The 27,178-nt window shown below is 37.3% G+C and overlaps 2 protein-coding genes across 3 annotated transcripts; both read right to left on the bottom strand.

Annotated features, from left to right (window-relative positions):
* Nucleotides 1-1,050: 1,050 nt before the first annotated feature.
* LOC148060856 (uncharacterized) lies at nucleotides 1,051-15,006 on the bottom strand. 2 transcript variants are annotated; one of them, XM_087780510.1, is made up of 10 exons: nucleotides 14,795-15,006; nucleotides 14,389-14,499; nucleotides 8,736-8,795; nucleotides 6,382-6,444; nucleotides 6,128-6,241; nucleotides 5,849-5,986; nucleotides 5,475-5,618; nucleotides 2,779-2,977; nucleotides 2,358-2,529; nucleotides 1,051-1,528 (listed from the first exon to the last, which is right to left on the bottom strand). In XM_087780510.1, exons 2-9 carry the CDS (start codon nucleotides 14,416-14,418, stop codon nucleotides 2,390-2,392), a joined length of 888 nt encoding a protein of 295 aa, XP_087636636.1. In that variant the 5' UTR covers nucleotides 14,419-14,499; nucleotides 14,795-15,006; the 3' UTR covers nucleotides 1,051-1,528; nucleotides 2,358-2,389. The 2 variants fall into 2 exon arrangements, with proteins under 2 accessions (XP_087636636.1, XP_087636637.1); XM_087780511.1 differs by lacking the exon at nucleotides 8,736-8,795.
* Nucleotides 15,007-16,487: 1,481 nt separating this feature from the next.
* On the bottom strand, nucleotides 16,488-26,279 carry slc18b1 (solute carrier family 18 member B1). The gene is made up of 14 exons (XM_087780509.1): nucleotides 26,180-26,279; nucleotides 25,934-26,067; nucleotides 22,665-22,760; nucleotides 22,300-22,373; nucleotides 21,127-21,274; nucleotides 20,189-20,345; nucleotides 19,977-20,113; nucleotides 19,798-19,899; nucleotides 19,558-19,649; nucleotides 17,869-17,964; nucleotides 17,704-17,778; nucleotides 17,281-17,374; nucleotides 17,075-17,121; nucleotides 16,488-16,965 (listed from the first exon to the last, which is right to left on the bottom strand). Exons 1-14 carry the CDS (start codon nucleotides 26,217-26,219, stop codon nucleotides 16,905-16,907), a joined length of 1,353 nt encoding a protein of 450 aa, XP_087636635.1. The 5' UTR covers nucleotides 26,220-26,279; the 3' UTR covers nucleotides 16,488-16,904.
* Nucleotides 26,280-27,178: the final 899 nt, after the last annotated feature.

Below are 27,178 nucleotides of genomic sequence, written 5' to 3'. Positions count from 1 at the left end.
TGTTGTAAACACAACATAGGACTTTTTTTGTTGTTTAAATGTATGACTAATTATTTGTATTATTTGGTTGGGTTCATGTGTTCAAAACCTTAATTTATTTACGTCATTGTGAACACAGGATGTGTATATTATAACTTATAAAACACAGAGACATAAATATAATGGATACATTATTCTTCGTACCACAACTCTCATGAGTTAAGATGTATTCAATGGAAATCACCTTAATCTCTACAACAATATGTAGAAAACATGTTTTATTTTCAAATGCACCAAACAAATCCACAGATAAAAAAGAAAGACAACATGCACGACATCACAATCATTAGAACACATTCTGCAATCACGCTCAAGTCTCTCTTCTATGCAGAATATATTTAATAAAGAAAACCCATCGACAAAGGCAAACTTGAGGGTCTCCTCCTGCTCCTCCTTTATCGTGACTTTAATGGTTGCTTTCCACCTTCTGCAAATATAATATTGCCTACAAAGTTATTATTATCCCTGATAAAAGACAGTGAACTTTTTGGTTCCTGTTGATACGACACGGTTAGGATATGCAAAACTAAATCAACAGCAAAGTCATAATGCATTTGGAAATTAAGAAAAACTATTCAAATGTTTTTTATTATATTAACAATTCATTTCATTAATAGAGTAAACTATATTTGAAATTACATTGCGAATTTTGCCCAATCTCAGGAAGTTATTACAATTAATGTTTATTTTAAAAGGATCAAACAACAACTTAATATAGGCTGGTATATATTCATAAAAGACATTTCATATAAGACACTAATAAGGCACTACATGGAACGATGTTTCTGAAGGTCCAGCTGATTGGACCAGCCTTCTACTAGTTAGATAATGAACCAATGATATGGCTTTATAGAAGATTAGTAAACCAATGAAAGGTTCTGATCGCATCAACCCAAATGATTCGGTTAAATGCCATCGAAATCAACTCAGGTAAGAGACTTCTCTTTCTCTTCTTATTGACAAAGTGATACGTTGTTCAAAATATAACTTTTGAGAAAATGCAATACATGATTTGATTGAAATAGAAAAAAGGTTTTATTACACACAGGTTATGTTTAAAAATCTTCACACACTAATTTCTATTTAGCTTCATAAAACTTGCGTTGCAGTCCAAAAAAAGGCACTTCACCACTAATCTGATCAGCAATTTTTGGCATGTTACAGCATTTCTGTAATCTTGTGACGTAAAATGAACTAAGAACCTTAGAGCTGCAGCTCAACCGGACAAAATATTGTTTAATCCATCTTTTTCTGTCCGATTGTTGAACTCTGTCAACATTTTTACAAATGTTTTCATATCTTTATAACAATAGTCAACATTACACGTTAAAATGGCAACAATAAACTTATAAACAAGATTTAACTTATCAAGTCACACAGCAGTTGCTCTTATTATCATCAAAATAAATACAAATAATAATAATAATTTCATTCGATCAGTGGGGTGATTTCATCACGTTCATCTTGTGTTGTCTGCCTTCTTTGCGATCTAAAATAAAAAACAACAATATTAATCAATCTTTTGTAAAATAAGAATATACATACAGTATATCAAATCTATCAAAATCAAAACGCAACATTGTAACCAAGTTGGAATACAGTTGTCAGTCTGACCTACACAGTGATGCTTATGGTTTTTAAGTCCTGTCAAGCAGACTGGAAACACTCCCATTCTAATGAACTATTGGGTTTTTCCCATCAACCTCAATTAGTTCTTCTCTAAACATGTGGGGAAATCCTGTCCACTAAATAAAACCTGCCAATAAACCCAGAAGTGATCTTGTTCATTTCTGTCGATGACTCGAGTGTTTGCTGGAGTGAGTCTGCACACTCACACTCACCTGGACCGTCCAGGTATAGGGGCGACAAGCAGCTCAGGTACAGCCATGTCCTATTCTCCTGCAACCAGCGCCGATAACCAATCATATCAGGGGAACAAGCTGACTGTATCCTCCTGTCCTCTTTTGCTGGCGGGACTAAATGTGTCTCTTTTACAGACGATGGAAAAGAACTTTCTGCAGAATTGGTCAGAAGCACCAAAGCATTGCTGATTGAGGTAAAACTGTATTATTGACACAGCTGATGACATCAGATACACAGTATTTCAACTTTTTAAATCATAAAAACCTTTTGGTTTGTAATTATCAACCAATTTTAAGTTGATTTGTAAGACAAAAGACTATGTTTTCTGATCTCGGAGCAGGACCTTGAAACCAGTGCACCCTCTAAAACCAGTGCAGATTTACAAGTCATCCACGTGGCAAGTATAAGTTAACACTGTGACAGCTTTAAAGCACATGCACACCCTCTGTGCTCACCTCCTCTGGATCCTACAAACGCCGTTGCACGTCTATTTTTTCTTTTTCAATCGAGACCTTGTAGAGCTTGGTTTGGTGCAGCTGAGTTTGCGTTTGTAAGACTTCCTCTGACTCAGGGATCTCAAGTTCTCCAACAGCTCAGAGTTCTCCTTCATCAGGGTGCGGGAAGATGCTGGCGACGGAAATTGTTTTTTTTTAATAGCCAGCAATTTTTCCATAAACAATAAAAAATAATAAATAAAAAATAAAATAAGAAGAAGAACATAAAGAGAAAAAACAAGATGACACAATCTAAGTATAAAGACAAAGACAAAGAACATAGGTCAAAGAAAAACAACAAAGACAAAGGATACAAAGACTAACATAGAACAGAACATCCAGATACTCTCACTCCACGCCTGCTTCTCTGATTCTAACTTACTAGCAACATTCCCCAGCTCGGCTTCTTTAAGGTCGACCACTTTCCTTTTCTCAGCTTTGAGGGTTTCCCTAAATTCTCTGTTTTCGGCCTGTAATATGCTGATGACTCCATTGACGCGCTGCTCTTCCTTCTGACTGTCTGACTGCAACTTTGTGACTTTAGAGGTCAGTTCTTTCATCCAAGACTTGAGCTCTGCAGGCTTAGAATTCGAAGGAATCAAAAACATTTTTCATGTCAATATCTACCAATACATTTAATTTGAAATGTTTTTAACTACAAACGAGTGGCTGTCAACATGCTATCGGTAAGACGGTGTCATTCAGTGAAACCAAAACTATTCAGTTAGGCTAGATAAAGAAGTAGGTTAGGAAAAATCATGACAAAATGTAATTATATTCTGGTTTAGGCAACCTTCCCTATATTAAGACATTAGAATATAGTCCTTTTTAGTCTCCATTTAGAGTCATCAGTTAATCATTAATGCAAACAGACATACATGATTATGTGATAAACCAGTCTTTAGTTATTAAATCTCACTGTCAGGACCATCATGTCTACGCAACATATGATAAAACATATTTTCCTCCGCGCTGCAGACATCATCTTAGCCTAACCCGCTCACAGCTTATCTAGACTAATACTCCAATAATGTTATCAAATTTAAACTGGTATTGAGGTTTGTTGTGTAAATCTGTGGAAACCTATTGCATGGTTACAGCTTAAGTTAATTGATCTTCTGGTAAAATGTTGATAAAGAATGTAATTATTTAAAACCTCACACTGCAAACAAAAACATTTTTTGCAGATAATAAAACTCACTTCAAAAATGTCTGTGAGCCAAAATCCTTCATCCACAGCAGAGCTGAGAAACTGAAAACAACCTCATAAAGCCTCCCTAAAATTCTATTCCTTCCCGCCCTATCGCCCGCTTATTTTTATCAAAACGTCTCATTCAGCCACCTGCCTCAACAAAACAAAGCTGTTTCCTTGACAACAATTCCCTCCCAGCCTCTCAAGATTGTGTTTGCGTGGCTCAATAGGAGTCCACTATGACGAACAGGTGCACCAGAGAACAGATCACTCAGAAATATAACTTTTGCTTCCAGCATTACAAGGTTGTTCAAAACAATGTGAAGAGACCATGTTAGCATCAAGGATGTGCGAATTTTTTTTTATTTTTAATCTGATTGTTATTTAGAACACTAGGATAAGTCCAAAGTGATTCATTCATTCATGGTTTTAAAATTGATATGTTACTTTTTTGCAGTGGTGGGCCGTCAGGGCCAGCAAGGCCTTCTCTGCTGGCCTAAACACTATCAGACAGAATCACTGACTTATGTTTTAATATATTTTTTCCATGAATATTATTATATATAATAATAATATATAATTATATAATATTATTAGTATTAAATTATTTCCAATAGTCTTTCTCTTCATTTCATAGCTTTTCTCTTGGTTGCGCTGCTTCCACTAGTGTATGTTTATTTTAGAGCTTTTATCCAATCATATTTTAGCCATCATTTGTTGCCAGGGTCAAAAATCTGCCTCGACGCCTTCAGAATCGTCAGTAGTTTAAAGTAAGTGTCAATGACGCTGTTGCTTTAACCAATCAGAGTCCTAGTTGGCAACTCTTAGGCCTTCTAGCAGGCGTCCTGTGACGTCAGCATTTTAACGTCCTTTGATTGGATGTTCAGAGAACTACTCGTCAGAGCAGCATCTACAGTTAGCGGCGCGAACTCAAATATGTTGCGAGTGGATTTCATAACTTTTTTAACAATGTCTGACGGAGGAGAAGACATTGATTTGGTCGCACTTATGCTCACAAAACCATTTTCAAGACGGACTTTTCCAGAAAAACGGGACATTGTGAAGAACAGCAGACTTCATAGCGATAGAAAGTTATTGTTGGAACTGAAACAGATAAACTGTACAACAGAGTAATCGAACTCTTCTCGAGGAAAGAAAGGATGGACTTTGCTTACAAATAATCAGAAGTTTTGGTGAGTAATGCATTTTATTTAAACGTTTTAATATTTTTGTCTTTTAATGAGGTTAATATTGTTGTTTCTGCTGGAGATGATGTATGTATGGCAGCTGTGGCTACAGTGAAGGGAGACTTGTTCAATTTCTGTAATGCAACACCCTGTGCATCATAGCTCAGATGGTCGAGTGGTTGCCTGCGGTCCAAAAGGTTGCAGGTTCAATTCCAGCTCCAGACAGGCTTGTGTCGTTGTGTCCCTGACATTTTACCCTGATGACCGTGCTGGCGCATTGTGTGGCAGCCTACTCCCATCAGTATGTGCTGTCAAAGCGCTTTATAACCCTGGTCTAGAAAGGCGCTATATAAATAGACAATATTGTTATTATACTGCATTTCTGTGTAATATTGATGGTTTCTATAGCTGTGGAGTCATAATGATGGCATTAAGAGGTGGATTAGTTCATGTTGGACACCAGTGAAGGCCTAGGTGTGAAATGCACGGCCCGCCACTGCTTTTTTGCATATTAAAATCTCATCCCCGTCAGTTAACATGAATAAGTGATTTACATTTACATTTACTTTGTGACCTTGGTCTAGAAAAGCGCTATATAAATAAATATTACTTACTTACTTACTTACATACAATCATACACATATAATCCAAGAATTTTCAATGTGAAAAGCTTTAAACAGGATTATGAGCCGTTAAAACCTGGGCGACCACAGCATCCAGCTGTTGCAGTTGTGCAGTGAGCTGGCTCCTTTTGCCTGTGTAGTTGCGCTCCTTCTCCTCTTGCTCAGCCGTGAAGCTCCGCCCCAGGTCCTCAAGCTCCGCCACATTCTCCTCAAAAGTAGTCTTTACAAAAAAGGAAAAATCACCGGGGCATGACTTAAATGTTTGTGGTCAACGGCCATTAAATCGGGCGCAGACATTTTGGTTCACAAGTGTGTATAAATTGAACCATTATCGCTACTTGTAGAGATTTTACTATCGTATATTTTTGCACAATTTTATAATATAGTCTGTAAAGAAATAATCTTCAATGTTTATAGGGAAATTAAAAACAAAAAATATGAAACATTTACCTTCAAATGATTAATCCTGTCACGCAATTCGGCTTTAAGAAGCTCCACCTCTTCGAGCATGTGCTGCCGTTGCCTTGACGACTCTTCTTGCTCCCTGCGACATGCCTCCAATTCTCGGGCAGAGACACTCCTTAGCTCCTGCAGACCGGAGACACAGGCTTGTATTAAACCCGGTTGGTCCCATTTACAGGAGAACCGATGATAGTTATATGTGCACTACATACTTGTATGTGAAGTAGAGAAAAAATATATATTAAAAAAAACAACTGTAGAACCAACCTGAATCTGGAGTTGATGCTCCTCAATTAACCGCTGCTTCTCAGCAGGGCATAACAGCAATAAACTCTTCAGCTCTTTGAAAGACTCGGCTTGTTGTTCATTAAGCTTGGAAAACTATGAAGTGAAAAATATAGATAAGTTGTCTTCAAATACTTAGACGTAATTAATACAGACAAATATACATTAACAATGATGTATGATTCCTAAATGCTGGATCATTTTATTGTAAGTATAAAACTTCAAGTCATAATTACCTGATTACCAACAGCTTTGCAGTGTTCAATTTCCAATGACTCCTTTTGTGCCAATAGGTCCCTCTGCAAAGATGTTTAATAAATAATTTAATAGATTTTAGGACAAAAAAATGATGAAGTACAGCATTTAAATGAAAATTATTCCAACCCTGTGAACGTGGCTCAACTCTGCTGCCATGGCCTAAAACTTCTCCATGTGCAGCTGAGCCAGCTCCTTCCACAACTCTTCCCTGGCGGACTTCTGTTCGTCCAGGTTCGATCGGTTAGCTTTTGATGCTCCGTTTTTTGCAATGACCATTCCACAGATTACATCAAGTTCTGTGAGGGCAACGTCACGCCGACACGCAAGGTGCGGTGCTTTGCCAACACCAAGCCATGGGTGACCCCTCAACTTCAAGTTCTGCTGAACAAGAAGAAGAGGGATGTGTGGAAAGGCCTGAAGAACATCTCAGGTCATGGCCAGAGTGGAGCCAGAGCCACAGCAGGGGGAGACCAAAGATGGGCCACTGAACTTAACCAGTATTTCAACCGCTTTTATCAGGGCCCCCCTCCCCCCAACTGTTCTCACCTCCAAGCGACCTCTCTCCCCCCCAACATGTCCTACTGCCTCAGCTGCCCAACCCCCCACCTCTCTCCGTTACATCTGAACAGGTGAGGAGAGAATTAAGGCGACTGAAGATCAGGAAAGCTGCTGGACCAGATGGACTCAGCCCCAGACTGCTCAGGGACTGTGCTGATCAACTTTGTGAGTTGGTCACACACATCTTTAACTTGAGCCTCAAACTGGAGAAGGTCCCGGTCCAGTGGAAGACCTCCTGTGTGGTTCCGGTTCCCAAGGCGGTGCACGCAAAGGAGCCAAGCCACTTCAGACCAGTCGCCCTGACCTCCCACCTGATGAAGACCTTGGAGAGGCTGGTACTCCGCCATCTACGCACGACGGTGAGCTCTGCGTTGGATCCGCTGCAGTTCGCCTACAGGCCAAAGATGGGGGTGGATGACGCCGTCATCTACCTGCAGCACCGGGCACTGACTCATCTGGAAGGCGCCGGTAGCACTGTGAGAGTCATGTTTTTTGACTTCTCAAGTGCTTTCAACACCATCCAGCCGGCGCTGCTAAGGAAGAAGATGGAGGACGCAGGAGTTGGGACACAGCTGGCAGCATGGACGATGGACTACCTCACCAACAGGCCGCAGTATGTGAGGCTGCAGGACTGCAGGTCTGAGGTGACCATCTGCAGCACTAGGGTGCCTCAAGGGACAGTGCTGTCACCTTTCCTTTTCTCCCTCTACAAGGCGGACTTTACCTATGACTCCAGCAGCTGTCACCTCCAGAAGTTTTCTGACTCAGCCATTGTGGGCTGCGTGTCTGGTGGGGGCGAGCTGGAGTACAGGTCAGTCATCAAGGACTTTGTTGACTGGTGTGAGAGCAACTACCTTTGCTTAAACACCGGTAAGACAAGGGAGATGGTGATTGACTTCAGGAAAAAGTCCCCACCACATCAACCGGTGAGCATCCAGGGCTCGGACATTGAGCTGGTGGACAGCTTCAAATACCTGGGTGTTCACCTCAACAATAAACTGAACTGGTCCACACACATCAACGCCGTGTATAAGAAGGGCCGAAGTCGCCTCCACCTCCTGGGGAGACTGATGTCCTTCGTAGTGTGCAGACCACTATTAAGGACCTTCTATGACTCCGTGGTAGCCTCTGCTATCCACTACGCTGTGGTCTGCTGGGGAGCAGGCGGCACGGACCGGGACAGGAAGAGACTGAACAGGCTGGTCACGAGGGCCGGCTCTGTCCTGGGCCGCTCGCTGGACTCGGTGGAGGAGGTGGGAGAGAGGAGGACACTCTCCAGACTATCCTCCATCAGGGACAACACTCTCCACCCACTGCACCTGACCGTGGAGGAGCTGGCCAGCTCCTTCAGTGGCAGGCTCAGGCACCCCCAGTGTAGGACGGAGCGTTATAGAAGGTCCTTCATCCCAACTGGTGTCAGGATATTTAACTCTCTACTTTAAATATCCTGATGCTAATCCGTAGTGTGTTTTTCTTCTTGTGTGTTTTATTTTATTTTTTGTTTTTATTTTATTTTTTGTTTTTATTTTATTTTTATTTTATTCTATTTTATTTTGTTAATAGTGTTAAATGTCTAATATTGTAAATAATCTGTATAATCTGTTCTATTTTTTTATTTTTATTATCTCTTTTATTATTTCTTTTCTCCTTGCACTTTATTTTTTTCAACTGTGCTGTTGTAAAAGTGTGTTTCCCCTCTGGGGATGAATAAACATTTTCTATTCTATTCTAAGTAGAGAAAAAATATATATAAAAAAACAACTGTAGAACCAACCTGAATCTGCTGCTCGTATGCATTGAGTATTCTGCTCAGCTCGTCTTGTTGTGGCTCAAGCTTGGAAACATATGAAGTGAAAAAATAGATTAGTGGTCTACAAATCCTTGGATGTTATTAAAACAGACAGATATACACTAGAAAACAATAAAGCATGGTTGTATGATTCATAAATTCTGGATGATTTTATTGCTGAAGTATACAACTTTTTCTTTTTTAGGTGCCATCTTATTTGATTACTATTTTAATAGAATAGAATAGAATAGAAAAGCTTTATTCATCCCCAGAGGGGAAACACACTTTCACAACAGCGCAGTTTAAAAAAAATAAAGTGCAAGGGAAAAGAAATAATAAAAGAGATAATAGAAAATAAAATAAAAACGATCTTAAGAATATACAATTATTTACAAAAATTAGAAATTTAACACTATTAACAAAATAAAATAGAATAAAATAAAATAAAATAGAAATAAAAACGGGAAAAAAAAATAATAATAAAAAACACACGAGAAGAAAAACACACTACGGATTAGCATCAGGATATTTAAAGTAGAGAGTTAAATATCCTGACACCAGTTGGGATGAAGGACCTTCTATAACGCTCCGTCCTACACTGGGGGTGCCTGAGCCTGCCACTGAAGGAGCTGGCCAGCTCCTTCAGTGGCAGGTGCAGTTAAATCGACTCTTCTCTGAGACATCAAGTCATAATTACCTGCTTCTTAAGGATATCAAGAGCATTGCGGTGTTCAGTGGCGTCGTTAGCCCTGGGCGTCCGGGGCTTTAGCCCCGGATGTTTTAGGAATAGCCCCGGATCAATTTCGGATTTTTTTTTTTTTTTATTATTATTTTTTTGTTAAAAAATTATAGCCCCGCGATAACATTCGCTGATTATAAAGCAAACGTTTTTCCAAAGCAGTCATGTATGTTTTAGAAAATTTAGATGAATTGCTCCAGTTTCTCCCCTGTCCATAGAACGGGCTGCATATCCACATTGCGTTGGCATAGCAACCATCTCTAAGTGAGGAAAGCTGTGAAAGTTGTATGCTAATTTTCGGTGAAATACCATACTGTATCTGATGCTATAACAAACCAAGCCAGGTAAGGCAAGATAAGCTAGGACTGATGCTCTCTTTTTTAGCAACTGATTAAGTAAAAGACAAAAAAGCAGAGAGACATGACAACCACCGTTGTGTGGTTTAGTTACATGAAAAGCTAGTCTATTACATGTTACTGCTAGCCTAGATTTTATGCAACAAAAAAAGGAAAACAGACACAAAACAAAGACAAGCAGGAATTCATTGAGTGTGAGGGTGATGAAAGGCTGTGTGTGTGTGTGTTTGTGAACAGGGCTTGTAGGTCCCGCTAGCTTCAATGCTAACTTACAATGCATTCTCAATGTACAATGCTGCCGCGATTAGCATCGCCGAATTTAAGCTACAATTAAACATTAAGAAAATTAACAAACATACTTGCTATGCCACAAAAGTAATTTAGATCCCTTAAACATAAATACTCGGGGACTGAGACTCTCTCAGGACAAGAAAGATGAGAATTAACTGACATGCTGTGCTCTCTTGCTGGTTGCATCAAACTAAACTAAGGTAATCAGAATCAGAATCAGAAAACCTTTATTAGTCCCGCGAGGGGAAATTCGGTTTAACAGCAGCAAGAGAAATAAAAACACCCAGAAATAAAAACGAGAAATAAAATCTAAATGGAATAAAAGATAAATCTGCGCTATATAATATTTACACAATCATATTTACATAAATAACAAGAGGTGCAGTTAAATAGTTATCTTGGTGTGTTTTTGTTGTGGAGTCTGATGGCAGCAGGGAGGAAAGACCTGCGGTACCTCTCCCTCACACACCGGGGATGGAGCATCCTATCACTGATGGAGCTCCTCAATGCCCTCAGTGTGTGCTGGAGAGGGTGAGACAAGTTCCTCCTCATGGAGCCCAGCTTGCTCCGCATCCTCCCTCCAGTCACTTCCTCCACAGGATCCAGGGGGCGCCCTAGGACGTAACTGGCCTTCTTAATAAGGCTGTCCAGTTTAGCCCTATCCTTTGCTGTCATGCTGCTCCCCCAGCAGACCACACCGTCGAAGATGGCAGAGGCCACTACTGAGTCATAGAATGACTTCAGGAGTGGCCCCCGGACACCAAACGACCTCAACCTCCGGAGCAGGTAGATTCTACTCCGCCCTTTTTTATAAAGAGCAGCAGTGTTATCCACCCAGTCCAAGCGGTTGTTGAGGTGAACACCCAGGAACTTGTAAGTCGTGACAATCTCAATGTCCTGTCCCTGGATGTTCAGTGGTGAGGGGGAGATGGAGGGACACCGCCGGAAATCCACGATCAACTCCTTAGTTTTGCTGGAGTTGATCTGAAGGTGGTTTTCCAGGCACCAGTCAACAAAGTCCTGGACAAGTCCCCGGTACGGCCCGTCATCCCCGTCCCTAATGAGGCCGACGATGGCGGAGTCGTCCGAGAACTTCTGCAGGTGACTGGTGGGAGACAGGTGTTGGAAGTCTGCAGTGTACAGTGAAAAGAGGAACGGTGCTAACACTGTTCCCTGGGGGACCCCTACACTGCACAGTACAGTCCTCGAAACACCATCCCGGGTCCTCACGAACTGTGGACGGTTGGTGAGGTAGTCCACAATCCAGTCCGTGAGGTGAGTGTCCGCTCCAGACAGCTCCAGCTTGTCCCTCAGGATGTTTGACCTGATGGTATTGAAAGCACTGCTTAGATCCAGGAAAAGGATCCTCACAGTGCTTCCAGGCAACTCCAGGTGAGAAAGTGCTCGGTGGAGAAGGAAGATGATGGCGTCCTCCACGCCGATGTCAGGTTGGTAGGCAAACTGCAACGGATCCATGGAGGAGCGCACCAGAGGACTCAGGTAACTAAGGACCAGCCGCTCCAGAGCCTTCATAAGGTGGGATGTCAAGGCCACAGGTCTGTAGCAGCTGGGATCCTTAGGGTGCTGAGTCTTCGGCACCGGTACCACACAGGACGTCTTCCACAGTAGTGGAACTCTTCCCAGGGTCAAGCTCATGTTGAACAGAAGTCCAACAATTTCACTTAACTGGTCAGAGCACGTCCTGAGTACTTTGCCACCGATGCCGTCTGGTCCAGGGGCCTTTGTTGTCTTGGTTCTCCTAAGCTGATTTCTCACCTGGAGAGGTGTGAGGGACAGGCTGGGGTGGGGGGGCATTGTCCCCTGCGGAGTCAGCGGGGGGGCTGAAACAATACAAGCTCGGCCGACACCTCAAACCTTGAAAAATAACTGTTTAAGTTGTCGGCCCAATTTTTATCCCCCGCTGCTACAGAGAGCCTGGTCTGATGTCCGGATATGGATTTCAAACCTCTCCAGACATCTCTGGTGTTGTTGTTGGCCAGACTCTCTTCCATCCTCCTCCTGTACCTCCCCTTTCCCTCCCTGATCTTTCTTCTCAGCTCCTTCTGGACTGCCTTCAGATCCTCTTTGTTTCCTGACCTAAAGACTCTCTTCTTCTCCTTTAGGAGAGCCTTTATATCAGGATTGATCCAGGGTTTGTTGTTGGAGAAGCATCGTACAGTTCTGGTTGGTACAATGCTCTCCACACAGAAGTTTATGTAGTCCGTGACACATGAAGTTAGTCCGTCAATATCCTCCTTGTGGGACTCACTGAAGATGCTCCAGTCCGTGGTCTCAAAGCAGACCTGCAGAGCTTCACACAGGAGGGTCAAAAAACACAAATCACACATGCAATGCAGTTTTTAACCACCAGGCGTTACAGCAAAAACGAATTGTGGTGCAGAACAGTAGTTCAAAATCATTTACTAGTATTTAGGAATTTTCACTTTAAAATAAAATAAGATTGAAATTGACTGGTGTGGGTAAATGTAAAAAGCATTAGACTATATTTTTAAGCAAAGCCAAAATTGTAATAAATGAATAGATAAACAACCAAGCCAGGAAAGACTCAATGATCTGGCAGTGATGTCAATTGAGAGAGAGTTGGTGGGAGGCATCAATGATGACACAGTGATCGACCGATTCGCCAAACTTAAATCAAGGCGCCACACCCTGCTGCTTCCTCACCAGAGAAAATAGAACATATTGCACTGTTGCTTTTCCAAAGCCTTAGCAAACAAGTAGGTATCATATTTGCAAAAACAGCAAGAAACACAAAACTGTCAAAGGTCATGAGGTTGTTACTTTACAATTATTGTACAGTGGTCAAGTGATATCTTAATGGCTTTTTGTCCAGTACCATGAGTGTTTGTTAGTTAAGTGTTCACAGTGGAGCAAGTGTTGTTTTTCCGGTTTGTGATCAGCAGTATGAGATGTATAAAAAGATTGATTGCATGTAAAGTTGTGCTGCATCTAGAGGGAGCTGGTTCCTAATGTTCCTATAATTCCTTAAATTGAATTTGACCCTATTACACACCTGCTTCACATGTTTCTTGAAGGAGAGCTGTGAGTCCACAGTTATTCCTAAATATTTAAAATGTGAAGCAGTCTGGATCTTTTCTCCATTAACAATGATATCAGGCTGATTTCCATTTGTTCTATTTTAAAAGTACATGCATGTTGTTTTACTGATGTTGAGTGTCAGGCAGGACTTTGAGAATCAATCAGTTAATTGAATCATTGTTTTTCATAGGCATATACGAGATAACACAAATATGTAGACTGCATTTAATGTTCTATTCCAATGTACCTTTTTTCTCTTGGATGTTTACTAAAGACAAACTGTTCGATAAAGCTGCCAATATATATATATATATATATATATATATATATATATATATATATATATATATATATATATATATATATATATATATATATTTAAACACAGTTTATCACAATAAGGGGAGAATAGTTGGCACAGCCTGTACCCTGTATATGTACTCACCCACACCCAATGGTCTGCATCCAATCAGCAGGCATTTGAGGACTGACATTTTAATTTTAACTGTTCTACTGCACCAGATTGATGCATTTAACTAACTGACGTGCAAAATTTTCTCCGGAGGGGACAACCCCCCCGGACCTCCACACCCAAGAAAGATGGGGACGCTGAACAGTGGCAGCAAATGGCTGCAGCCCAACAGTATTTCACACCAGGCAATGACTGCTGCTTTTCATGTGGACAACCAGGTCACTGGAGAAATGAATGTCCTTTCTACCCACAGATCCCAGCATATTACAAATCTCTTAAAATGAAAAGGGGATGTAGATTTTTCAGTAAGTCATGCAGGACAACAGTTCCGCAAGCCGAGTAGAAGGGGCCGGCATCACCTGCCCCTACCTGATATGAATCCTCAGCCCTCATCAAACTAATGATAGCAGAAAGAAAAGCTAAAAACAACAGATAAATAATCATCAAGACGAAGAAATTCAATTTCATGGCTATTACTAACTGAATGTGTTAAGTTGTGTAACTACAGGAAAGGAGATGTTTTAAATCAGCTGCACAGAGGCTGGAGCGAGTTGTGTTGTGAGGACAGTTAAAACAAAGGAAACGGACCCCTGCTGACATTCCACAGGTTGTAAACAATTAGTTTAATCGTTTTACTGCAAAGACGATTAATAAATAATTTAATAGATTTTAGGACAAAAAAATGATGAAGTACAGCATTTAAATGAAAATTATTCCAACCTGGTGAACCTCGCTCATCTCTGCTGCCATGGCCTTAGTTTAGTCAGCTCCTTCCGAAACTCTTCCCTGACGGACTTCTGTTCGTCCTGGCTACGCTTGGTTAGCTTTTCTCTAAGACAAGAAATTCACAATATTGTAGAAGGCACTGTTAGTTGTAATATTGCCAAATAGTAAAACGGTAAATATTTTAAATATATACATATATCAGCAGTATTTGAAGTGTGCAACAGAGTAGAACTTCACATTTGACTTGCAGTATGCGACCGTTGGAATGTAACTTTTGCACAGAAACGTCCGAAGGAAAAACAAAAGAGTTAGCTTAGTGTTAGCAACCAAGCTAAGAAACAAACCTTAGCTCTGCTTACATATATGTTTCGACAAATTAATATTCATTTGTTTGGAATACCTGGGCAGTTATTCCTCGACTGCGTTGAACACTGAAGACGCTGCTTTGGTTTCCAAGTCAACGAACAGGATGAGGCGGAACAAGATGTCGTCACAGGTCACGTGTCTACGGAAGGCGAAACTGCGAAAAGAGCGTTATCTCCTATCTATCTTTTACTTACGTATTAATGCGAGATTGTTGTCACAATCCTATCTTGTACTTCGAGCAGAATACATTTTTAAAAAAATGTAAAAAAAAATTGATCTACTTATATTACAATTGTGATGGTGTTCTACTACACGCATGCGCAAAGTGAGTTGAATGCCATTTAACGTTTCAATACGGAATTTCGAATAAGACTTAAATATTCTTAACAATTACCACCAAGTTTTTAAATATTTTAACTTTATTCGGGTTATTTCACTTTTTAAGTAAATCCATGCCAAAGTCTGTTTTATTATTAATTAATTAATTAAGTATTTTAAAGTTTTAAGCGTACTAAACGTCGTCAATATAGTATTTAATATAACATACCAAAATCTGCCACAGCTTATTATTATCTTATTTTACCAACTATTATATTATACCGATTATTTTATTATTTAAAACTGCTTATTTGACTTTTTTTTAATAATCGGAATCGGAATCAAAAACTTTTATTGCCAGTGTTGAAAACACAACATAGGATTTTTTTGTTGTTTAAATGTATGACTAATTATTTGTATTATTTGGTTGGGTTCATGTGTTCAAAACCTTAATTTATTTACGTCATTGTGATCAAAGGATGTGTATATTATAACTTATAAAACACAGAGACATAAATATAATGGATACATTATTCTTCGTACCACAACTCTGATGAGGAAAGATGTTTTCAATGGAAATCACCTTAATCTCTACAACAATATGTAGAAAACATGTTTTATTTTCAAATGCACCAAACAAATCCACAGATAAAAAAGAAAGACAACATGCACGACATCACAATCATTAGAACACATTCTGCAGTCACGCTCAAGTCTATCTTCTATGCACAATATATTTAATAAAGAAAACCCATCGATAAAGGCAAACGTGAGGGTCTCCTCCTGCTCCTCCTTTATCGTGACTTTAATGGTTGCTTTCCACCTTCTACAAATATAATATTGCTACAAAGTTATTATTATCCCTGATAAAAGACAGTGAACTTTTTGGTTCCTGTTGATACGACACGGTTAGGATATGCAAAACTAAATCAACAGCAAAGTCATAATGCATTTGGAAATTAAGAAAAACTATTCAAATGTTTTTTATTATATTAACAATTAATTTCATTAATAGAGTAAACTATATTTGAAATTACATTGCGAATTTTACCCAATCTCAGGAAGTTATTACAATTAATGTTTCTTTTAAAAGGATCAAACAACAACTTAATATAGGCTGGTATATATTCATAAAAGACATTTCATATAAGACACTAATAAGGCACTACATGGAACGATGTTTCTGAAGGTCCAGCTGATTGGACCAGCCTTCTACTAGTTAGATAATGAACCAATGATATGGCTTTATAGAAGATTAGTAAACCAATGAAAGGTTCTGATTGCATCAACCCAAATGATTCGGTTAAATGCCATCGAAATCAACTCAGGTAAGAGACTTCTCTTTCTCTTCTTATTGACAAAGTGATACGTTGTTCAAAATATAACTTTTGAGAAAATGCAATACATGATTTGATTGAAATAGAAAAAAGGTTTTATTACACACAGGTTATGTTTAAAAATCTTCACACACTAATTTCTATTTAGCTTCATAAAACTTGCGTTGCAGTCCAAAAAAAGGCACTTCACCACTAATCTGATCAGCAATTTTTGGCATGTTACAGCATTTCTGTAATCTTGTGACGTAAAATGAACTAAGAACCTTAGAGCTGCAGCTCAACCGAACAAAATATTGTTTAATCCATCTTTTTCTGTCCGATTGTTGAACTCTGTCAACATTTTTACAAATGTTTTCATATCTTTATAACAATAGTCAACATTACACGTTAAAATGGCAACAATAAACTTATAAACAAGATTTAACTTATCAAGTCACACAGCAGTTGCTCTTATTATCATCAAAATAAATACAAATAATAATAATAATTTCATTCGATCAGTGGGGTGATTTCATCACGTTCATCTTGTGTTGTCTGCCTTCTTTGCGATCTAAAATAAAAAAGAACAATATTAATCAATGTTTTGTAAAATGAGAATATACATATATTAATATACATTAATAGCACAAAACACTATGGAAAGAACATAAAGTATTTACCGTGGTCGTTGTGGATGACAGTTATAATACACGGCCAACATTATTGCCTGAGAATAAAAGATAGGGATGTGGTCACATTAACTGTCAAACATGTCAACCCCATGGAAAATTAGGTTTTAATTTCTGAAATCAACTCTTAAATCGATGAATGATGATGATTTTCATGATTTCTATGCATTCTCTAGCCAGCAGTCAATGACACTCACCGCCAATAAAGACAGGGCGCCTTGTATCGCAGCAGCCGTCTCAAATCCCAGATGTTGCGTGATGATACCACCCACAGTTGGTCCATAGAACATCCTTGTAATTAAACGACATTTCACTTATAATAGTGGGTGAAAAGGTCACACAAAGTAAGTTGAATAATATTGTTTTAAACCCCTTCACACTACGATGAGAACAATAAATGAAAGAATGAACTGCAGAATGATTTGTGACGCATGTATCAAAAGGATTATGATTGTTAACAAGTTAGTAACACATCAATTATAAAGCATGAAATATATAACTTATCTTACTTTACCAAATAAAGACACACAAATAGTAATTAACAGATTAGACATTAATTTCACTGCAATATTACATAACACATGGTCAAAGAAATGGGCCAAAATGCCAAAGTGACTCACCCCAGAGACCAGACTGCCCCGAACAGTCCAGAAACCATTCCCAGGGTACTTAGTCCTTCTTGGAATCCTTGCTCGCTAGATTTATTGTAGACAGAAGAGAATTGTTATTTCTTACGTTGTGCCATTAATACTTGTCATGAACAAATAAAATCATTTTTTACTCACTATGCACATGTGATGATCTCTGGGAAAGTTGGAATCGCAGTCATTCCAAGGGAAAACCCAATTACACTGAGCATGAGGATAAGCAGCCAAAGCTGGCTGCAAAAAATCACATTCAAGCGTTTATAACCTCATCTTCTTCACATATTATTAGAAGTCATTTGTTTTGAACTTGATTTGGCCCTAGTTGTGTCTAATATCTATTTTCCTTTTAAACATGCTTGGTAAGACTTTTCCTGCTATTCATTGCCAAAAGTATATGATTAAAAATTGTAACTTTGCATAAAATAAAACCAAAAAAACAACATTTAATATGTTTATATATTATATATACCAACTTATTTTTACATCCATAAACTTAAAAAGAAAAAGTATATAAGAGGAGAAACCCCAACATCTTATTTGTTTTCTTGTTTCTCTTTTCAGATGATAGAAATAACTTTGTTCAAATGAAGGTTTAAGAAACACAGTAATGATATGTAAGAGGTAATTTGAGCAAAATGGAATTATAAATAAAATTAAAAAGTGATTTTATAATAGACAATGTTAAGAAAAGTCATGTGTTTGTTGGCTTTATTATGTACAGCTCAAAATATTTATAAAACAGCCAAATTACGAGTAATTTTTGAAGGATAAAAGGTTGAAATTAAATCTAAGAGAGACTTTAATCTGATAAGATAAAAACTGGTCTTCCAGGAAGACTGCATTGGAATGTGAAGAGTGTTGGCTTACATGAGTAAAATTAGGAAAAAAGCGTTTGACATAGAATATAGCATCAAAACATCATGTGGTGTGTTGAAGAAACATTAAGTGATAACAATTAATAACAACACATGACGCCTTATTCATGGTCTTGGCCTTGTCTTGGCTTCTCTATCTCGCCCGGTCTCGGGCAATAATAGTGGTCTTGCAGCATAATGGATGGTGCTTATCTTTATGCTCCTTTAACGATACACATGAGACAAACCTTTCTACTCACCTAAACAGAACACAGTATGGAATATTCTTTAAACATTTAATTCCATGATGTGATCCAGACTAATGTGAATTTTATTTATTTAAAAAAAACAAGAATAAAATGTTCAGACTTTTTGACGAATAAAAACTGTGGATTTAAAAGAAAATGCACAGTGTGTGTCTGAAAAAAAACCCAACAGTTAACAATGAAGACTAGACAAAATTAGAACTAGACTAAAATAAAAAAAAAACTGCCAAAAACCTGTCTTGGTCTTGTCTACTCTTATAATAAATGACATTCAATAAAACTTGGAAATGATTAATTAATTCAATTTAGTTTAGTTTAGTACTTAGTTATTGAATTATTTGACATAATTTCTTTGTATCCTTTAAAAGTATTTTCCTATTCAAGAACAAGATATTCCCTCTAGTATTCTTGAAGGTTTCTGTTTTTTTTATCTCCTATTATTGTCTAATAAAATCCTGGTCCATTATTGATCGATATCAAGGATTTGATCAGCGTCTGAGATGAATTTAACGTATTACTAAGGCTAGTGACCCATAGAAAGACCTGATCATAACATTATGACCAACCATGAAACAGTCATTCAATGAGGTGACTATACGTTTTCCTTAAGGGGCTTTGTGATTATCGGATCAGAATCTACTTTGTAAATTAAAAAAAGAAGTTCTTTCTAAATAAAAAAAGTGAAAAGTAAAATAATCGTTTCTTACCTTGGGATGTGCAAGAAGGGGGCAGGACCAAGTAGAAGAAAACTTAGTGCTATGCAGAAGGCTCCAATTACCACAAACCAGGAACGAAGCACCTGATTTAAAGCATTTCAATGAATGACAAATTCAATGAACAGTTTCTAGTTAAAAATGGATTAATTTCTGCATAGTTTAGTTTTCTTTTTTGATCTTCAGTCCCAACAATATCCAGAGAAATGTGATGTGAAATATGGTAATGCTCACAGGATACTTGTCAGTGAGGTAGCCCATCACCGGTGAGCCTAGACAATAAGGGAGCGACAGCCCAAGCATGATGAGTCCTACATATCCGGGTGAGAGACCGAACTGGGCAGAAGATAAAGACAATATCATGGAGAATGACAGTAGTGGAGAACAATTCTACATTTTACATAAATCTTTACCTTATCCATGGCGTACAGGGACAACGTTGCGTCCAAGAACCCAAGACTGGAACTGAGAGTGAATATTACATAGCAGATCAATAAGATTTTAACGTGGCTGAGGAGACGAAAGAAGGAATCTTTGGAAGGATCTGCCTCTGTTTAAAAGGAAGCACACACAAATCATCAAACTACTTTTAATGCTAAACTTGAGGTACTTTAAGAACTCATACCGATGGTTGGGAGGATATAGATGTTGAAAGGAACCATGACCAAGAGAAAGCAACCAAGAAGCATGAAGGGAACTTCATATCCAAAAGCCTGGTAGAACCACCCCCCGACCGGTGGACCCATGATGAGACCAAGACCTGTGAAAATCTCCAAACTACCCTAGAAAATAAGGTGAAGTCCAACGTTAAAATGTAAAGACATTAAGCAGAAGGAAGTGACAAAGAACCTTTCTATCCGGATCACGAATATTGTTTAATAAATGTAATGTCTTTTATTTTGATTCATTATTCATTATTTATTTATTAATATGACGATTTATGGTAATGACAAAACAAATACTTGCTTTAGAGGGTACTAAGGTGAAGTATAAGAATAGTTTCTACATAAGAATAATAGGAAATGTAAACAAGCAGGAGTAAATAATAACATGGATAAAGACCATTTAAATCAAAACCCAATTTTTATATTGACTGTATTTTCATTGGAACCATTTAAGCATGTAAAAGAGAATAAGAATATAATAATTTTGTGACTTAATATTGGATTAGAATAACGTGTTTCTGTCATTCATTGCCAAACATTCCTTTAACCAGCAGAAGCAAAACCTATTGTTGTCCTAATGATTAAGTTGTTTTCATGCATGTCCTCATTGACCTTTATATTTTCAAACAAAGAATATCCATGCTCGTGTTTTCATCCGTGTATGAGAGTTAAGTTCGTTTGAGAAAGGTTTGTTGCTTCAGGTTAACTTGGTGAGGAAGAGGTCAAATGGCTTACTAGATAGTTAAGGCTGCAGACCCCTGAGGTAAACTATTACGATGGTCATGTGTTCACTTGTGATTGAGAATCCAAAACGCACTACAATGCTTTTTAGTTGTGCTCGTGATTTGAATGTGGAAACAACATGTCAGCCAGACGTGTTTATGTTGTCGACACTCACCAAAACAGTTGCCACATTGTTAGGGAAGATTTTTGCAGTGTGAGCGAAGGAGGAGGTCATCGCAGCCGCAAAGCCCACAGCGTCCACAGACCTGACTATGAAGCACAGCGTGATGAAAGCAGTTCCCGAGGGGATCCTGTCCAGAAGACTGTTGAGGTGAACGAAAAAGATAATTTAATTCCTACAAGAATCATAAAAATATTGTTTCACGTCACAAAAAATGATGTGTGGGACTCAAAAATACTAGTTATTTCATAGTATATGCCATGTTTGACAGTGGCACAATATCTTCTTCGATCACCAGCAACATCACATTTGCAGTTGATTGATGTGTATTCTTGTTTAGACTATTGTAACAGTTTATTTTTGTGTCTAAATAAGAAGGAGCTGTCTCGCCTGCAGTTAATTGAAATCTGCAGCGAGAATTCTGTAGTAGAAGAACTCACATTTCCCCGATCCTTAAAAGTCTTCACTGGCTGCCAGTTTCTTTCAGGATCAACTTTAAAATTCTGGTTCTTACTTTCAGAGCTATTCATGGTCAGGCTCCTCCTTACATCACTGATCTGATCCAGCCTTACACCCCAGCTCGGGCTCTGAGGTCTGTGGATCAGAATCTACTGTTGGTTCCTGAACACGCTTCTGGACCAGAGGAGAGAAACCCTCTCAGGCTGTTGTTTCTAAACGTTGGAACGATCTTCCTCTCTCTCTTTGTTTGATGATCTACTGACTCCTTCAAGAAACATCTGAAGACATTTTTATTTGTGCAGGCTTCTCCTTGATTTTCTGGGACTCCTGTGTTTGTCTTCTGTGTCTTGGCCTTTTAAAGTATATATTTGAACTGTATATTGTTTTTGATTGTTAAAGCGCTTTGTGACCCTGATCTAGAAAGGCGCTTTTACAAATAACCTTTACATACCTACTTACTTGTTCTCCTTTTTGTTCTTTTGTCTCTTCTTTTATTTGACTCATTTTGTACTTTTACTACATTAGTTATTATTCATTTAGGACCTTTTGCCACATTCCAATTGTGATTTTTTTTTTTTTTTCGCTGTGTCTTAAACATCATCATACGTACAGTAGTATTCTAACTTTATGAGGATGAATACAAGCAATCCTAAAAATGATTGTGATAATTCTATCGGTCCTTATCAAAATTCAGGCTGGCTCACTCACCCAAAGAGAATAGTGCATCCGGACGAAACAAATAATCCACCAATGAGCATCAACTTGGCTCCAATTCTAACAATCTTAAAGAAAAGGGAAAACAGAATCCTTTTTACATGAAAAGTGTTGTCAATTAAATAAAAAAAGTAATGAATTCTAAACAAATTAAATAATAATGAAAGTATTATTAATAATAATAAACAATACAATACATGTTACACTAAGCATCTGTTTCCATAACATAATACTAATGTTTTTCAGTGAAATATCCTGGTATCATTTAAGTGATTGATCCAAAGAAAAATAAATTATTTACATAAACAATTGTATCCATTAAAATGAACCATGGTTATCCATTTTGACATTATACTTACATATTTGCCCAGGACCAATGAAGCAGCTAGGTTGCAGACAGCATAGCAGCCAAATATTAGACCAATAACAGTTTGACTGGCACCTTTCTTTAATGCCTATAAAAGATGGAAAACGAACTTCACTCATTTTACCTACTACTGCTTGTATCTTAAATTGCCAACTGATGACAGTTGAATAATCTTGGCTCCTGATTTACTGCCCCAGCTGACCCTTTCAAAGACCCGCAGTCACATAAAAAGATCCATTCATTGTAGTTGTTCATGGCCTATGGACTAAGACCACATGATCATTGATTATAACAAGCAATTGCAGCCTCATGCAACCTAGATAAGGGAAAGAATAAATAGTGAAAAGTTCATATGTAACCATGAATAGTATCTATATATTTAGAAAAAGATTCAAAGTGTAGTTTGCATACCATTATTTAAAAAATTAAACAAAAACTGTATTTAGATGGATGTATGGATGGATGTATGGATGGATGTATGGATGGATGGATGGATGGATGGATGGATGGATGGATGGATGGATGGATGGATGGATGGATGGATAGATTCATAAAAACCAAGAACAAAGTTTCTATAAAAAAAGGGTAAGATGACACAATCTAAGTCTAACGATAAAGAACATAGATCAAAGAAAAGGATACAAAGATTAACATGGAATATCATCTATTCACTCCACTCCTGCCCCCATATTTAGAATTATACAATCGAATACATCAAATAATACTACATATTAACCAAATTTTTCTCATTACTTTCTACTTTCGTATTACTTAACAAGAACATAATAACTAATACAGAATATATAACCAAGGCCTATAGATCTTGCACGTGTCAGTGTATTGACCGCACGACGTTTCCAAGTTCGATAAAATTGAGGTCATTTAAGATAACTATTTTTGGTTGTAAAACCTATTCAAAAGTTATAGGAAATACCAAGTGCAATTTAAAATTCCCTGTCAAAATCTGTTTCAGCAGAACTGTATTTCTAGAGGAATATGTGTTTTCAAATTTTACCACAAGGTCGCAGTCAAGAATAATTAATTATATTATGTTTTCAACTACATTCCTCACCATATCTGAGTCGGTGCCTTCTTTTGAATCTCTTTAAAAAATACACACTTTTACAGACTAGCTTTTGTGTGATTTCACCTTTTAACCCTTAACCCTTGGGTTCATCAATGGGCTTTTACTCTTCTATATTTTCAGTGTTTTTCATCAATTTATTTAATAATATTTTCCTTGAATGGAATGTGTGCTGTTTTAATAGATTGTGTCACTTTTAACTATATTTGTTTGCTTTTATGTAAAGCACCTTTAACTACGGTTTAAAAAGTGCGATATAAATAAAAATATTATTATTATTCTATACCGAATCAAAGATTGAACAGTTTTGTGATACAGTGTAATGCTTCATAAAATATATACAGTATATATATATAATATATAATTTATATAATATATAAAAATGAGACACAGTGGTGCCATTTAAGAGAATCAACACCATCATAATTTAAATATAGGTTCTTTAATATATAATTCACTTAAATCAATGTAATCTTTTTTAATTAACTGAAGGAAACACTGAAAAAGTTGATGTAAATCTACAAATTGGCAATAATCTACTATACTTTACACCTGATGGGTCAGTGTGGTTACTGAATACTCAATTATCATTGTGCACGCTGGGTAGCTCACTTTCCAAAAAATGGTTTAATGTTTATAGTTGACCTAGAATGGCTGAACTTAAACAAGAACTTACTTTCTTAATCAAACCCAGTTTAAATAAGCAATTGTTCCATCAGATGAAATAATTTATTTTTCAGAAAAAAAGCATTTCAAGAAACACACTTACTGTATTATCTTATTAATCATCTACATTTTAACGTTGATTCAGGAAAGTGAATGAGCCAAAGTTTGATGCTGTTGAATTAATCATTAACGTATAAACAAAGAGTTAAGAATCAACTTAAAAAAAATGTTCGGGTTTTGAAAAGGACTTTTCTGTAAAATGTCTCTGCGACAAGAGAGTTATTGATGCCACATTGTAAAACATTTAAACTAATATGGACTAAAAATTAACTTGAGCCTTGAACATTTTTAGTTCTTATTTAATTATCTAGCATTTAGAATTATTAAATATTTACGATGCTTAAGCGCTTTGTGACCCTGGTCTGGAAAAGCGCTATATAAATACAAATTACTTACTTACTTATAATGAAGCTGTATTATCAAAGATAAGCCAATCTATCTTAACAAGAGAGAGAACAAAGGATACTTTACAAATGAAGTGACTTTATTTGATGAAGACGCATGATTAAGCGTTGCCTTGACTTCACTCAAAAACCTCTGTCTTGCTTTAAATAATATATCATCGGATATGTCGGGAGCTAAGATCTTTTTAATCCGGTCATTCACAATCCACTACTTCTTACACTGAAAAATAATGATGAATGAACCATGAATAATAATAATTCAAAAACGATTCAGGTCATTAACATATTGTTGTTTATAAACTCATCTCAATTCCACAAACAATGATCTTGTTTTAACATAAATTAATTGTCACATTTGTACAGCATTTTATTTTACCGTGTTTATTCATCAACACTAGCTCTACAGTTGAGTCTTGTTTTCCTCACATGATAAAAGCTACATTGCTTGATTGTGCCCAAAATTAAAATATTAATTCTAGCTCTCCGTGTCTGATTAAAAGTGTAACTGCATTGTCATAATCTCTTCTGCGCCATTTCCAGATACGACATGGGCAACAAAACACAAATTAGGCTCTTGTTGGGTCAGTTTTCCATTTTAGCTTTCCTGGAAAACATGAACTCAACAACCTTTACTCACTTACTTACTTACTTACTCTCCCGCTAGGTAAAAGTGAGTAGTAAAGAGCATCAGATAAAGACATAGACATTCAACTCAGCGAGTCATGACAGAAAAAAATAAAAACAATTATCTTTTGTAATAATATCTGCTGTAATATAGACTTTAAAATATCATTCTATCGGCTAATTAATTTGATCTTAACAATATACACAATATCAAGAAATGACAAGACTATATTGATGTTTTCACTTCTTTAAATTACATTTCTTTACTTAAAAATGCAATTCATGCACTTAAATAAAAGTAAAAGTTTTCTTTAACCATATGAAGGCCATTATTAACATAAAACATGTATATTGTGTAAGAGTTGTATACAATGTAGTTTATTCAGAAAATTCAGATTAACCTCGACTGGATTCAATTGTTACCTCGTTTGGGAAGAACGGGCCCAATATAGAGTAACAGATCATGGAGCTGAAGTTGACAGAAGCCATTGATATTAGGGTCAGGATCTGCTGGCGGGTCATCCTCGGGGGCGGTGCTGGACTTTCAGGTTGTCCATCTGGGAAAAAAAAGTTAGTAATAAATCTCATTAACTAATCAAAAATCTGAGAAAAAAAAAAAGCAAATCTAAGTTTTAAATATATAATAGAAACTACTATTAAAACACCAACCTTCTTGATCAGAATCTGAGTTTATTTTATTTAAGTCCATTTGTTAAAGGAATAGTCCACTGTCGTCCACGCAACCTCTTGCCTTCGACTGTGAGTGTTTTGGACCAAGTGATCACATGTTCCTGTTGGTCCCGCCCACATCGATGACGCTTCCTGGTTATTTCAAAATAAAAGCCATCGCTTCACCGCTGACCGTGGTTTGGTTAAATGTAAAATTAAAAACGTTTATATTTTTGTTTGGAACATAAACGAAATTGTTAAAAACGTAGTGTAATTTCATCATTGTTATTAGCAGGTTCGAGAGATTTTGCAGTTTCAGAAAATGTAAATGTAAATTATCAGATTACTTGTTTGTCAATAGAATGGATCAACAGATTTCATTGAGACTTCCAGGGAATGTTTTTTATTGACACACAATATTAAAAGTTTCAGTGTTTTCTACCAAAATGGCAAACCTATTTGGACTTTTTAACATATGGATTTTCTGATTCCACTCAGAGTGTGTGGTTGATAAGATATGTTTAAATCTTTGTGTAGTGTATTGACAAATAATTTCACTCAAGGTTCTTGAGTGATCTTTCACGCAACAACACTGACTGGTCTGAGATGTACGGTATAGTAACAGTGGTGTGTGCGTGTCTGGTAGTGTGTTTATGAGATGTCGAGGTAAAATATCATGTTAAGTTAAATGAAGCCACTATCTAAACCATTACATGCCAACAAGCATGTTTGGGCGGAATGTTGTGTGGTGTATTTTGAAACTGTGTGTACTTAAATGAAAACACAGAATTTTGAACATATTCTTTATTACATATTTGGCCAGTCAATAGGTCAGTAAACCCACGGTCACCTTGTTTTTGTTTCACAATATTGGAGGCAGAAAACAGCAACTCACTATAGGTACTGCACGATTGATGATAACTGACACACTCTTAATAAATTCTCTGAAGCTGCATTACACTTACATGTATTTCTTTATGGACATTCTGATAGATTGTC

The sequence above is a fragment of the Callionymus lyra genome, chromosome 18 (assembly GCF_982586985.1).
Source record: "Callionymus lyra chromosome 18, fCalLyr1.hap1.1, whole genome shotgun sequence".
Lineage (NCBI taxonomy): Eukaryota > Metazoa > Chordata > Actinopteri > Syngnathiformes > Callionymidae > Callionymus > Callionymus lyra.
This window is presented reverse-complemented; position numbering and strand designations above follow the sequence as displayed.